The 14740-nt window shown below is 35.5% G+C and overlaps 1 protein-coding gene across 6 annotated transcripts in view; it reads right to left on the reverse strand.

The window, feature by feature from the left end:
* Positions 1–14740, reverse strand: part of Lrba (LPS responsive beige-like anchor protein) — a 583194-nt gene that overhangs the window by 340452 nt on the left and 228002 nt on the right. For all 6 annotated transcript variants that reach the window (XM_052180236.1, XM_052180237.1, XM_052180235.1 and 3 more), the window contains exon 37: positions 2196–2362. In XM_052180236.1, coding sequence (XP_052036196.1) covers positions 2196–2362 — 167 coding nt within the window. The remainder of the gene's footprint in view (positions 1–2195; positions 2363–14740) is intronic.

The following is a 14740-nucleotide window of genomic DNA, read 5'->3' on the forward strand; positions in this document are numbered from 1 at the left end:
GCCTACATAGCCATGGCTACAAGCAAATTACGTGAATTCCAAAGGAGGGTCCAAAAAAAAAAAAAAAAACACACAAATGAAATTTCAAAATATTCTAACATGATTGAATTAAAGAAAAAAATGCTACTATGATTCTTTAGATAATACACAAAGAAATTATACCTAAAATAATTTAATCCCCTACTAGAATTTTGTTCATTGTGCATATTTCCTTTAACAGGCTCAGGATAGCTAAATGCATTACAGCTACACTATGACTCTGATTTCTCCCTAATGCCATTTATGTTTTCTAGAATTATGCTAAGTAAAGAACAAAGTACACTCTGTGATTCCCGTTTATTACAAACATGTCCATAATTTACAAGCTGATTATGCAAACCTCATACAAGGGAAAACAGTGAATGGCTAAGCATTCTCAAAGAATGGTGAGCCAGCCTGCCTTTTGTCAACTTCATCTTACATAGCCAAAAAGGACCATCGCTACATACAAATTCACTATAATTAGAATTAGTTGTGAACTGCAGCATATTAAGATAACTGTAGAAAAAGTATCAAGAGCAGCCAAGTGTTCTAAACATGGGGCAGAGAAATATGAATAAGGAGGCAATATGCTCTGCTTTATGCTGAATGTAAGACTTGGAGAGAGAAAGCAATTCACAAATGTCAATTTTACTAATGTACTTTTTGTTACTAGACTGAATTTAAAATTCAGCTATTCAAAAGTCAAAAATATAACAGCTATTCTTATTTAAGAAAAACTGCAAAATGTTTGTTCCTTTGAATTTTTGGGTATATTAAAATTGAGGATTTACTTTAATGGACAGCTATATAGAATAATACTGTTGATGCCTCTTAGCAACCCTATTATAACACCAGTAATTATTTCATAGAAATACAGTCTACAGTCCATTTATCTTTTTTGTTGTTGTTGTTTTGTTTTTTGGATTTGTTTTTTTCAAGACAGAGTTTCTCTGTATAGCCCTGGCTGTCCTGGAACTCACTCTGTAGAACAGGCTAGCCTCAAACTCAGAAATCCGCCTGCCTCTGCCTCCCAGAGTGCTGGGATTACAGGCGTGCACCACCACCACCCAGCTCCATTTATCTTTTTAAGATATTTTGTTACAGTAAAGTCATTTCAGAAATTTGTGACTCGGATAGTATGAAAATAGTGTACTATACAAATATATAGCTATCACTAGACAAGACTTAGTCTCTTGGTAACACTTTTTAAGTCAAATATCAAAAAATATCAAAGTCAGAATTTTTTGGAAAAGTTCCAAATTAGATTTTATATCTGTGAGATGCGTGTGTTAAATGTAAACACAATAAAACAGTGCAAAGTTACCAAAAGAATTTTTTTCTCTCATGGTAAATAAAAATATGAAAAGTTAAAAAATATATATTTAGTTCCCACAATGTACCTAGTACATCAAAGGACTATCCTAATTTACTTAGTACTTGGCATGAAAACAACCTTATCAAGTATGTAGCATTAAAGGACCACAAAACACCACGACCTTTGTTGACACAAATGCACATACAGAGGAGCTAGGGAGTGGGAGGCCAACACATTTGGATGTTGTTTGGCATCAACAACCACAGGCCCATTTGAGCCATTTCATCACCATTATCATCTCATAGAGCATGGAGTAGGACAGAAAAGGAAAGAAACAAACAACATGGCTCCTATCATAAATCTGGTATATTTTACCCAAAAAAGAGTTGACTCTTAATGCCTGGAACCAAATGCTGTATACCTTCTCTATGTGACTGAACACTGATAAACAATATTGCAGGTAGCCTTCAAAATTTTTAAGTCAAATATCAAAAAAGTCAGAAGTTTTTGGAAAAGTTTCAAATTAGATTTTGTATCAGTGAGATAAATGTTAAATGTAAAAAATCACTAAAAATATACTTCAGATTCTAGTGAAGTGCAGTCTATAAAATAACAAATTTTTCTAATAAATTCACTGTAAAATGAGTAAGTAAGGATGAAGAATTATCTTTATTTGAAAGAACTAGTACCCAAAATGATCACTAGAGAGGCCTATATAGATTCTCTGTTTCGAGGAGTTAAATTCACAATAGAAACACGAGCTTAATTCAGTTCTTCACTTAGCCTCAATCACACTGAAGCCATGTATTTACACCTTGGCCCCAGCAGAGCATGAGGGTCCACCAAGGGTGTCCTTTACCTTACAGTGGAGCTGCCCCAGGCTCCATGCTTCTCTGTGAGGAGGTTGATAATCTTCTGGATTAACTGAGTTGCTGTCACATGGTCTCTGTATTTAGCTGCTCTTATCAAATGATCACACATCTTTTCCTCTTCTCTTTTGTCTGCAGAGTATTGAGCACACAATGACTGGAATAAGAGAAAAAGAGAAAGATTTATTAATTAACTATAAAAATGTGGGTATAATTTTTCTTTTGGGAGAGGTCACAAGGGTGGCAGGCTAGACCTGGATGGAAAGGAAATTGAGCGTGATCCTGGTGCACTGTGTGAAGATTCCAAACAATCAATAAAAATCTTAAGTTGGAAAAATATGGGGGTGAAAAATCTAAGGGTATCACAAAACAATTTTTAGAATGAAGCAAGCCAACCAAAACTTAAATGCTAATTTTATAACATTCATTAAACATTGATTAATTCAGCTCACTAAAGTCAATAATAAGATGCACTCAGATATTTTAAACAGTTAAACTTATTTTTATCAGTGACGAACAGCCAGAACTGTGAAAGTTGAGTCATGGATTAAGCCAGAATGAACTGAGCAGAGGTCTTAAGACCAACTAGAACAAATACTGCTATGAAATTAATTTGGAGACATTATTTGCACTAAACAACTATGATGAGTTCATTCAAATGTCCTGAAAACTTTTAAACAGAATATTAAGGGACCAATTCACATTTTAAAACAATCATGACAGCTCCTAGAGAGTCGGTTGTAATGAGACAAGCTAACTGAGGAGAAGAGGCAAGTTATGATATCACTACATGAGCAGGATTAGACACTTTAGTTTTGGTTTTCTGTTTGTTTCTTTGTTTTATTCTTCTCTCATATATTCCATGTTCCTCCCACTCCTCACACCCATGCCCACTCCTCCTGAGCCCCTATCCATTCCTTTTCTATTCAGAAAAGGGCAGGCCTCCCATGGCTATCAACCAAAGATGGCATATCAAGTTGCAGTACGTCTAGGTACCTCTCCTCACATTAAGGCTGTACAAGGCAACCCAATAGGATTAATGGGGTCCCAAAAGCAGGCAAAAGAGACAGAAATTCCTGCTCCTACTCTTAGGAGTCACAGGAGAAGATCAAGATATACAACTGTAACAAATATGCAGGACCTAGGTCAGACCAATGCAGGCTCCCTAGTTGACAGTTCAGTCTCTGAGAGCAGGTGTTTTGTTTTTGTTTTGCTTTAAGCTTAAAATAGTAAACACAACAACTTCTCTAAACTTTGAAAAAGAAAAAAATTAGTTTCTTAAATTATACATATAGAATGAACCTGTAGCAAAAGAATCATCTATGGGATTAAAAATGTATAATCATTTGAAATGTAAATAAATTATATCGAATAAAAAAAAAAAGAAAAAAAAATGTATAATTAGGTCCCATTCCCAAAATACTAAGACTTTATGTTCTCCAGGTAATGGTGGGTATGTCAAAGTTTGAGAAATACTATATTAGATAGCAAATTTCCAAAGCATCTCAGGGTTCTGTAGCAGAGCCGGGTAAACTAGTTCCTAAATTCCTACTATCCTTTGGGGTTCTGTCACTTCTGGCATCACATTTAAGATGCTTTGTGTCATGATTAGAAGCATGGGCACTGACACAAACTATGGGTCCAAAAACCTATACCCTTAACTTAATATACATGCACACATATATGCATAGAAACACACACACTATGGGAAGTAGCCTGCATTTGATAGGCAGATATGTTGCTATTTTATACATAACTCATACTTATTGTGGTTACCTGTCTCTCCTAATATATGGACAGTAAGATTCTGGATAAGCTGTGGTTACATACAACTCCCACAACACAAGCAACAAAGAAGGGTTCTGACTGTCCTAAACCACTGGGTAATGATAACATTACCCTGACAAATTAGTCTGGGTCATCCAGTGTAATTATTATATGAAGTACAAAGTTCAGAGTTTGGGTGGTTTCCTACTCCCTCAAAGTGTATAGAAGAACAAGTGCAAACCTCCAAAAGCATCGAATATTAACAATCCTATGGGGCAAGGGATGGGATGGCCTGAAGATGAAGTCAATTTAAATACTAAGGCCTAGTAGAACTAAGGCAAACCCTGAAAAAAATAGTGTTTATTCCAAATGGAATCAAAATCTAAAACATTTGAATCCTAAAAAATGACTAATGAAGGGAAAAGGAGGTTTAGATAGTGGGAGTGAAGGAAACGGGGCAGAAAAGACTGGGGAGAAATAACTAACATTAAGGATGTTTGAAAGCCATATGAAAACTATTACAAGATTTTATGTATGTGTGGTGTGCATGTATGTGTGTGAGGGGGGGTATCAATACTTGGTATATACAACTTGGAGTTAACTCCCCAAAGCCATAAAGAACCATAATATAAAAAGGCCACTAACAGGTGAGTTTTTAGCCATGCATGGCTTGTCTGGAGACCTCCAAATAACACAGGCACTGAACTTAATGTTAAGGCCTCATTCCTAAAGACATTGACTCACAGGACATAGGGAAATCAAGTTAGTACTGAGCAGAAAGCTTCCTTCCTGCTGGTGAGCTTTCACAGTAACAAAAGCTGTGATGTGTGCTCCTAGGAGGTAAAAGTCATCAACAATCTTACTGATCTGAATTACAATAAAGTCCAGCATGATGGGACATATCCAGTTGTGCAACAGTCACAAATGTTACTGGGGTAAGTACCATTTTCTGACTTAATTTAAGGCCTGCTCCAGATGAGGTAATACATGCCAAATAATGTAAATCTGGCCTAGAAACCATGATTGGGTGAGCTCACAGACCCCAGGGGTGAATCTACTCTTATTATTCTGCTAAGGGGATTAGTGAAACGGCCCTTATTTCTGTACTTATTTCTCCCCAGGCCTTAGACCCCCAAAGAAGTTGCTTTGTGCAATGGACTGTGGTTAATGCAGAAACTTACAAATGATCAAAGTGTTGATAATAAGTGTTAGTGAGTGCTCCCTCAGTCACCAATCATATCATACCCACCCAACCCAAGGCTCAGAAACATTAGCAGAAAAGAAGGTAGAAACACTGTAAGAGATGGAGGTGAGAAGGAGCGGCAGCAAGCAGTGTCATCTGGCCATGACAGGACCACAGCACGCATAAACTCAGTACTGGGGTTGTCTGAACCGAGACCTGAACAACACAAAGGCATTCAGCAATGTGTCAGGGACTGGCTTATAACCCTGAAGCACTGACAGCTGACAGCTTTTGAGAGTGTCAGTTTTCCTTAAAGATGTTTCACCAAGTAGGTGGAAGATATGCCAGTAAATTACCCCACACCCGTGAGCATATGAGCAGCACAAAATGGACTGTGAGCTATTTAAGAGAGAGAATACAAATCTGGGAGCAAGTGGAGGTTAGAGGTAAATAAGTAGGACCTAAAGGGAGAAATGAAGAATCAATATAATCAAAATACATTTTAAGAAATTCTCAAGGAATGAATAAAATACTATATTCACTATGAATCAAAATAAACCAAATTACCTTATCATCTAGCTAGTATTTCTTGACAGTACTGGCCAATTCCTTAGTCTCTCTCCTTCCCCCCTCTCTTCCTCCCACACCCTCTCTTCCTTTTTAGGTTTAAACTTGATAAGTGAAGGGATAATATTAATTGCAAGAAGAACGTGTAGCTGTGGAACACTCGTAAGGAGAACACCTACATCACCCCTCAAAGGCTTAGTGAGCACCACGGAAGAGAGAGCAGATGAAAGCGTAGTGTGTCCTGGTACAATGTTACCTGGGCAAGGCTGTGTCCCTCAACATCTTCCCCCACAGGGACTAATTCACAAGGCTGAACCTTTCCCTGAAAATTTACAGGCGGCCAATGGTCGCTAGAAGAGGGAAAGACATTTTCTTCTGTGGTTTTATGATGGGAAAGATGTCAATGCTCCTATAAACAATCCTCATGAAATTCACTTGGAGAAGAGAGAAGCAGGCAGTGCATGGAAACTGAAGGGGATCAGTTGGGAAGAAAAAGAAAAAAAAAAAAAAGTGAAAGATTCTGGGCAGTTGAGGTGGGGACTGGAGGTTATCCTAGACAGGACCTGAGTATAAGTTGGAAGAGACACTTTCATTTCATTTTATCTTGGGTAGAATTTCCCACTTCCTATCACTCTACTTTTTGACTTTCAGTGTCATTTAAACTAGCTATTAACATCACAACATAAGTACAATAATATCTAAATGGAAAAACAAATAATTAGCTTGGGAAAAAAGTAATCAAGTTTATTTAACTACTGATAAAAAGTTTAAATGTGTTCCTGTAGAATTAATAAAATGAATATTAAAAACAGATAAAAGCAAATTATGTTATATTATGCAAGTGCCAATATAGAAAATATAAGACTCATTAGGAACTAGGTTAAAGCAAATCAAATGCTAACTCACACTTCATACGTTTGTTACAGGACTGTGACCAAAAAAAAAAAAAAAAAAAAAAAAGCCAGAGGATGGAACTCTTCTGTAAATTTTGATTTGATTTGAATAAACAGAAAGAAAAAATATTTTTTTAAAGTATCTGGACAGTAGCTTAAGTGAAGGATATGATTCCATTGCAGCAAAATGTCACCTGATAGTGACCTCTTCAGAGATTCTGGCAAGAACTCGGAAGCCAGCCCACAGATAAAGGAATGGTATAAAGGCTACAGAAATCTTTCTACACCTTGCATCCTCTGTTGCTTACTACAGTCACAGTATGCCTTTTGCTAACTTCACCTGATGAGTGGAGATTCAAATTATTGGGGGAACTTAGGGGGGAAAAAAATCAATGGTCCCTGTACTCCCAGGAAACATTACATAACTTCATACTCAATGATACTAAATGTGGCCTTACCTGCAGCAAGAACCTACCACAGAGACTATTTCTGCTTTTTATAAATAGGTGAACAATAAACATTTGCCAGCCTATCAAAGTTTGCTGAAAAGGCATTTCTAAAAACAAGGACTCAAGGTAAGCTAAATAGTAAAAAGGTTTAAAGTGTTCTTTAATGGATCTTCCTTTACAATTTAAAAAGCAACTTTTCATATCTGACATAAAATCTATACATATAAATCACATTAAAGAACCATTCTTTCTTGATTATCAATCTCTGTCTCCTTGTAGAACATTACAGTCATATATGACCTTAAAACATGATAAAAGTAAACAAAATAAGAATGTTTCTAAACGATGTAATGATCTTATCTCTGTTCATAAAAATATCTGGATGGTATAAATAGAAGATGTTCTCATCGAATATTAATAATAATTTCTGTTCTTCAGTCAGGTACATATGGGGAATACTTGAGTTGCACACATATATGAGGGAAGGGAAAGAACACAGGTATCTGTGTCTGAAGGTTGAATGAAGGTACCTCAGAGACACTACCCTAAAGTTCAGCTGACACTGGAATTTAGAACATGAGAAATAAAAGGGTGACTCTAAAATTGTCCTTCAGTATTATTATAGGTGGAACACTTCACTACACATCACCTCTGCTTTTCTAGACTTAAGTGTCATATAAACTATAGAATACAACATCACAACAATAGTACAAAAGTATCTGAAGGTAAAAACTAAAGATAAGGTCTTGAAAGCGAAATAATTCAATTTCCATTTGATGACAAAGAAACTTCACATTTGTTACTGTGAAATTAATAAAGTAAAATAAACATGCTTCTTAGAATTTATTTATAGTAAATAAGTAAGATTCTAACTAAACAGGAAAACAATTTAGCATGGCCACTGACAATGTAAGTTCCTAGGCTGGCTCACTAAATCAGTAGTCCTCAACCATCCTAGTGCTATGACCCTTTAATTCAGTTCCTTAGGTTGTGATCTCAACCATAAAATTATTTTGTTACTACTTCATAACTGTAATTTTGCTACTGTCATAAATTGTAAATATCTGATATTCAGGACATCTGACATTTAACTGCCAAAGAGGCTGTGACCCACAGGTTGAGAACCACTGCTCTAACTGAAGAGAGATAAAACTAAATTTAAATTTCTTTTGAGGACTTCATGAGTCTATCCTATTTCACTATTTGTCCTTCACATGGAAGTTCAGAAATAATTAACCTGAAAATCAAATAGCTTCCTCTGGCTTCTTCCCAGAACAGAACTGTAATTCTCCTCTTTTGGTACATTAATGTTTTTCTACATGGCTCTCTCTTTTATGAATCTTGTATATTTACCAGATTTCTCAAATGCTCCATTCAAAGCATCCATTTCCCATATCATCTGTTATCATCAATTAGGCCTATCTTTCAATATTTCATAGCTTATACAATTAATTCAAAATTTGAGCCCATATTACAACCACAGAGCTCATCTTGTACAGTAATCTTCCAGCTTCAAACCACACAAAGCTAAGCTAACCATGCTGGTGCACACTAGGAAGCTTTCCTATACTCAGTAACATGTGGCCCCAAGTTTTCTCAGATAATTGCCCATTTATTCTACTTTAGAAAACCCTCTAATAACTCATCAATCCACTCACCTAGATTTCTATTAGTTTTGTTTTGTTTTGTAGGGCTAAGACAAACACCTGCTAGACAAGCACTCACTGCGGGGCCCCTACAGCACATAGCCTGATGTCACATGCTGCCTTTATATCTCCCTGCATAGCATATTCTAGACAAATACAAATTACACCTTCCATCCAAAATGTCTCCTTGGAATTTTAAAAGGACAAGAAAAACCACTGTGTTTCTTCAAAAAAGTCTATTGGAAAACAGTGAGATTGCTAAGAAAAGGTAAAAATGTTTGTCATTTAATCTAACGGCCTGAATTCGATCCTCAGAATCCAGATGGAAGAGGAAGAGAACCAGCTTTCACAGGCTGTCTTCTAACTGTGTCACCCACCTACTTTCACATATACAAATAAGTTAATTTAATTTAAAAAGTCTATTCAGAAGGCAAAAATATGAAGGACAAGTTACTAGAGAAAGAGTTATACTGAGAAAGACTTAGAAATACAGATGCTTTTGATTCTTTGGTTGATTGTCTAAGATGAAAGAATAGCCTCGTTAAAAGCTCTAACATCATTTAAAATTAAGACTCTCATCTTAGAATAATTTACAGTTCAATGAAATCGGCATTAAGAAAAATTACAAAAAGACGTAAAATCAATTACATCAGAATTTAAAGGAAAACTTACAGCCTGAAATATATAGAAAAGTAGAGAATGGGGATCAGAGATAGAAACATCATTAGAAGCAAATGACATACACCTCTATGAAAGATAATAAAGAAGAGATGGCAATTATTTAAAACTCTACAAAAATTTGTATGGAAAACTCAATAAAAGTACACGTTGGTTCTCTAACAACTGTGGTATCATTATAATATAAGGCCAGAATGTATAAGAAAAAGAAAAGAAAAAATCTGTAAATCATTAATATCAAAAACGAAGTGCCAGGTCTATGACCAGGCCTGTGGTCCCAGCCTGTAGACACAGACGCTGAGGGATGGTGGCAGTGCTGGAGCCAGCTGGTACCCACAATGAGTTGCAGACCAGTGGAGGTACACTGAAGACCCCAATTAACAAGAACAACAAAGATAGGTGGAACATGTCAACACAGCCTATAGAAATAAGAAAATTTCCTACATTAAACATTAAACATGAAGGAATAAGAGAGAAGACTGGAAGAGAGCTGAAATATTGACCTGTGTTAAAACAGAAAAGAATTCTAACTATGAAGAAAAAGGTCTCATAAACATTCCCTTTAACCTCATGAAACTCACCTAAGAATGTAAAAATTACAAGGTTTCAAGCATTAGGTTTCTAAAATAGCATATTTTATTTGATATACAGTGATTAATTCAACAAATTATTATAAAACATGTTTAAAATTTTAAAATCAAACTGTCTTAAAATATAAAAGTAGCTCATAAAATTACAAAGTTTCTTTCTGTAAGGCAAAGGACACCATCAAGAGGACAAATCGGCAACCAACAAATAGGGAAAAGATCTTCACCAATCCTACATCAGATAGAGGGCTAATATCCAATATATATAAAGAACTCAAGAAGTTAGACTCCAGAAAACCGAACAACCCTATTAAAAAATGGGGTACAGAGTTAAACAAAGAATTCTCACCTGAAGAACATGGGATGGCGGAGAAGCATCTTAAAAAATGCTCAACTTCATTAGTCATTAGGGAAATGCAAATCAAAACAACCCTGAGATTTCATCTTACACCAGTCAGAATGGCTAAGATTAAAAATTCAGGAGACAGCAGGTGTTGGCGAGGATGTGGAGAAAGAGGAACACTCCTCCACTGCTGGTGGGGTTGCAAATTGGTACAACCACTCTGGAAATCAGTCTGGCGGTTCCTCAGAAAACTGGGCACCTCACTTCCAGAAGATCCTGCTATACCCCTCCTGGGCATATACCCAGAGGATTCCCCATCATGTAATAAGGATACATGCTCTATTATGTTCATAGCAGCCCTATTTATAATTGCCAGATGCTGGAAAGAACCCAGGTATCCCTCAACAGAAGAGTGAATGCAAAAAATGTGGTATATCTACACAATGGAGTACTATTCAGCCATTAGAAACAATGAATTCATGAAATTCTTAGGCAAATGGATGGAGCTAGAGAACATCATACTAAGTGAGGTAACCCAGACTCAAAAGGTGAATCATGGTATGCACTCACTAATAAGTGGATATTAACCTAGAAAACTGGAATACCCAAAACATAATCCACACATCAAATGAGGTACAAGAAGAAAGGAAGAGTGGCCCCCTGTTCTGGAAAGACTCAGTGAAGCAGTATTCAGCAAAACCAGAACGGGGAAGTGGGAAGGGGTGGGTGGCAGGACAGGGGAAGAGAAGGGGGCTTATGGGACTTTCGGGGAGTGGGGGACTAGAAAAGGGGAAATCATTTGAAATATAAATAAATTATATTGAATAAAAAAATTAATAAAAAATAGTAATAAAATAAAAAATGAAAAAAAATATAAAAGTAGCCTTTTCATAATTGAATGTTTATAGTTAAAATATTAAAAAAATATTCGCCCCATGGGATCCTTTCAGTTTCTGTCTGTGCCCAGAGCTGATCCTGTGCCATAGTGCTCCATACCCAAAAATCATATTTGCCTTTAGATAGAAAACAGAACAATGATACAGGAAATAAAAGAACAGTATTTCATTCTATGTCAGAATACACAGTTCTATCTTCTTTGTTTTGTTTGAAGTGCTGCACATGAATTACTGAAATTTTAATTAGGGAATCAAGGCTTCTGCCAAATAGTTTTAGGAGTGTGACTTCTCAATTGTCTCAAAACCACTTCTACTATAAATTTACTGGAAACTATTGGAAAAGAAAACCACGTAAAGTTCAACAAATAAAGAAGTTTCTCAATATTTCACTTTGGAGGTCTTTGTGCTTTATCACTTATCTCAGATTTAAAGTCTCATCTTGGAAAAAAAAAAAGTAATGCTATCTACAGAAACCTGAGACTCCTGAAAAAGACTAAGAAAAATGAAAGCTTCAAACCTCAACAGCAAACAAAAGTCAGCCAATGATACTGTGTGACAGCCACCTTTAATTCTAAAGTGATTTCTCTGTCATGCAACGCCTCAAAGTATTGATTTCTCTCAGCAGGAAAAAGTCTAAGCCAATGAAAGAGATATAGCACCATCCCCCATTCCTAGCCCACCCCATAATAGCATTCAAGGTTAAAACAGGGAGGACACTTATCAAAGTATCTCTCCCATTTCTTCTTCTTTTAATAGACTAGGTGCAATGTGTTCTGGGGCCTTATCTCTACAAACTGCAGTCCCCAATAATATTAAATGATTTAAAGATTAACACAGGTTTGAACCTTTTAAGTTTCTCAAAATAAAAGCTTGCCTTAGAAAATATTCATTAAAAACAAGTCAACAACAAGCATAGTGCAGTTTGAACATACATGTATACACAAATGTGTATCTATTGTATATACATATACGTATATATACTGTATACACAATATTGATAAATTATTTTCTTTCTTACTAGAGTACTTATTAATAATTTTTAAACAACCAAATCTTAGATTAAAAGGTAAGATAGTTCCATTAACAATGCTGGCAATACATCATAGGATTATTTGGTAAATTAAGTAAAAGGCATCTTGGTATATGTGTTCAATAAAACTGACAGAATTTAAACAATAAATAAGTCTCAATTTAAAAACTTTTTAAAAATCATACTGTGATTTTAAAACATACAGAATAGTAGTCATTTATTTAACTTAGTAAGGTCTCATGGTTAAATACGTAAATATATTTAAAACTGCAAATGGGTAAGTCAAAACTAAATGCTAAACAATAGTTGTTCAAAATAACAGAATTGAAAATAATTGGTTCAGCTTTATCAAAACCACAATTAAATCAACACTTAAAATCACAACATCTACAACCCAACAGCTCAAAATCTTAGATCTGAAGTCTTCATAACTGGCCAGGTTATGTGAAGTTCTGTGCCTCAGGTACTTCATCTAAAACAGTAGGTAATAAAATAAAGGGAGTGCTGTCTGCATGGAGCAATGGCTTCTACAGTCAAAAGCTCTTTCTCCCACCTTCTGAGTGCAATAGAGTAAACAATCACAGCTTCACGGCAGAGATATAATAGAGATAAAAATATCTGCACCAAAATTCCTCAGAGAGACATAAATATTGTATATAAGGATATGAAAAAACCTATGATAAACAAATATTCACCAAAAAGCAAGTATTCAAGATAGAACAAATAAAACATAACAAAATGAAACAGTGGGCGTGGGCAGATCTAAGCATGGAGAATAAGACTGGTAAGCATGATTGGTTCATGCTAGAATTCCAGCATTCTGGAGGCCAACCTGGACTACATAGTAGGTTTTAGGGCAGTGTAGTCTGTATGGCTAGATCCTGTCTCAAACACTCAGCCTGTCAAACAGAAGACAGAGCTCTCCTCTTTAAAATACATGCTTGTGTTTTCCTTTAGTAGAATAACTATGTTAACCATCTCCTCCGTAAAGGAAATATTCCTCAAAAGTTTGAATAAATTATTTAACATATGAAATGCTAACTGATTTTGCGTATCTATCTACAAACTGTTATAATGCTATACGTTCTCTGGTACTTATTGACATGTATTAATAATAGCCATTTCCACTGGGGGAGATTGAATCTGAAAGCTGTTTTATTTGCATTTCCCTGATGGGTATGGATGCTGAACATTTTTCCATATGTTTAGGAAGAAAGGAGGGATATTTATATACTGGTGGTAGAAATGCAAATTGTTACAGTCACCATGGAAATCAGTATGGAATTTTCTCATAAAACTGAAAGTAGAACTTAAACATGAACCGTTTATCCTGCTCTTGGGCATATAAAAAAAGGACTCTAAATGTCCACAGCAGAGAGTCTATCACACCTCTGTGTACTGCAGCAGTAGTCCCCATACTTAAGATGCTGAATGAGCCAAGATGTCTATCAATGGATAGACAACGAAAATGTTGCATAAATACATTATGGAGTTTTATTCAGCCATAGACAAAAGCAAAATTATGTCATTTGAAAGAAAATGGATGCAATGGAGACCAAATAAATTAAGTGACTTAACAGAGAAGATAAATATCAGGTGCTTTCTTCTCATTTGTGTATCCCAGATTTTATATAAATATAAAATCATACATGTATATAGGATATGAAGGGAGAAGTTTGGCTGGAGTGCTGGATGGGAATTGAGAGGAAGGAGAAACAGGTAGTTGACTATAGTCTTAGTATATGATACATTTGTATGAAAATATCTATGAAACCTATGTCAAACATAATTGTTTTTACAAATTTACATAACTAGAATATTATATTAAAAAAGATAACTGATTCTTTTGAAATAATATAATACCAATGTTAAAAGTTTACAATTTGAAAACATAGAGATTTAGTAGTTGATATTTTTCCCGTCTTTTAAAATTAAAAACAAAGTTTTTTTCATGTAATATATTCTGATCGTGGATTTCTCTCCCTCATTTCCTCCCAATCTCCCCACTCTTCCAACTTCATGCCTTCCTTTCTCTCTCTCTCTTAAGAAAACAAGCAGGCCAATAAAACACACACACACACACACACACACACTACACAAAAAAAAATGGAGAAATCATACAACCAATACACATGCCACTCATAAATCATAAAATCAGGAATACTATACTAGCAAAAGACCATTCAGGTACAACAACATAGAAAGAGGCAAAATGTGAAACAGGGTTTCATATACAGGCTTGGCTGGACAGGAACTCATGATGCTGACCTGGCTGTCTGGCCTAGAACTCATAAAGTTCCTACTGCCTTAACCTCCCAAGTACTAAGAATAGTTCACATTTACACAGTCATTTTTCAGCCCTAATGGTGGCTTGATTTTCCATAAAGAGTTCTAAAACTGGTGACTTTTTATAATATATGTATTTGTGCACTATACAAACATACACATAATCTGTTCAACAGCTACCCAGAGAAGACCAAAACAAGAAAATGTGAG

This window comes from Apodemus sylvaticus, chromosome 4 (assembly GCF_947179515.1).
Source record: "Apodemus sylvaticus chromosome 4, mApoSyl1.1, whole genome shotgun sequence".
Taxonomy (NCBI): Eukaryota; Metazoa; Chordata; class Mammalia; order Rodentia; family Muridae; genus Apodemus; species Apodemus sylvaticus.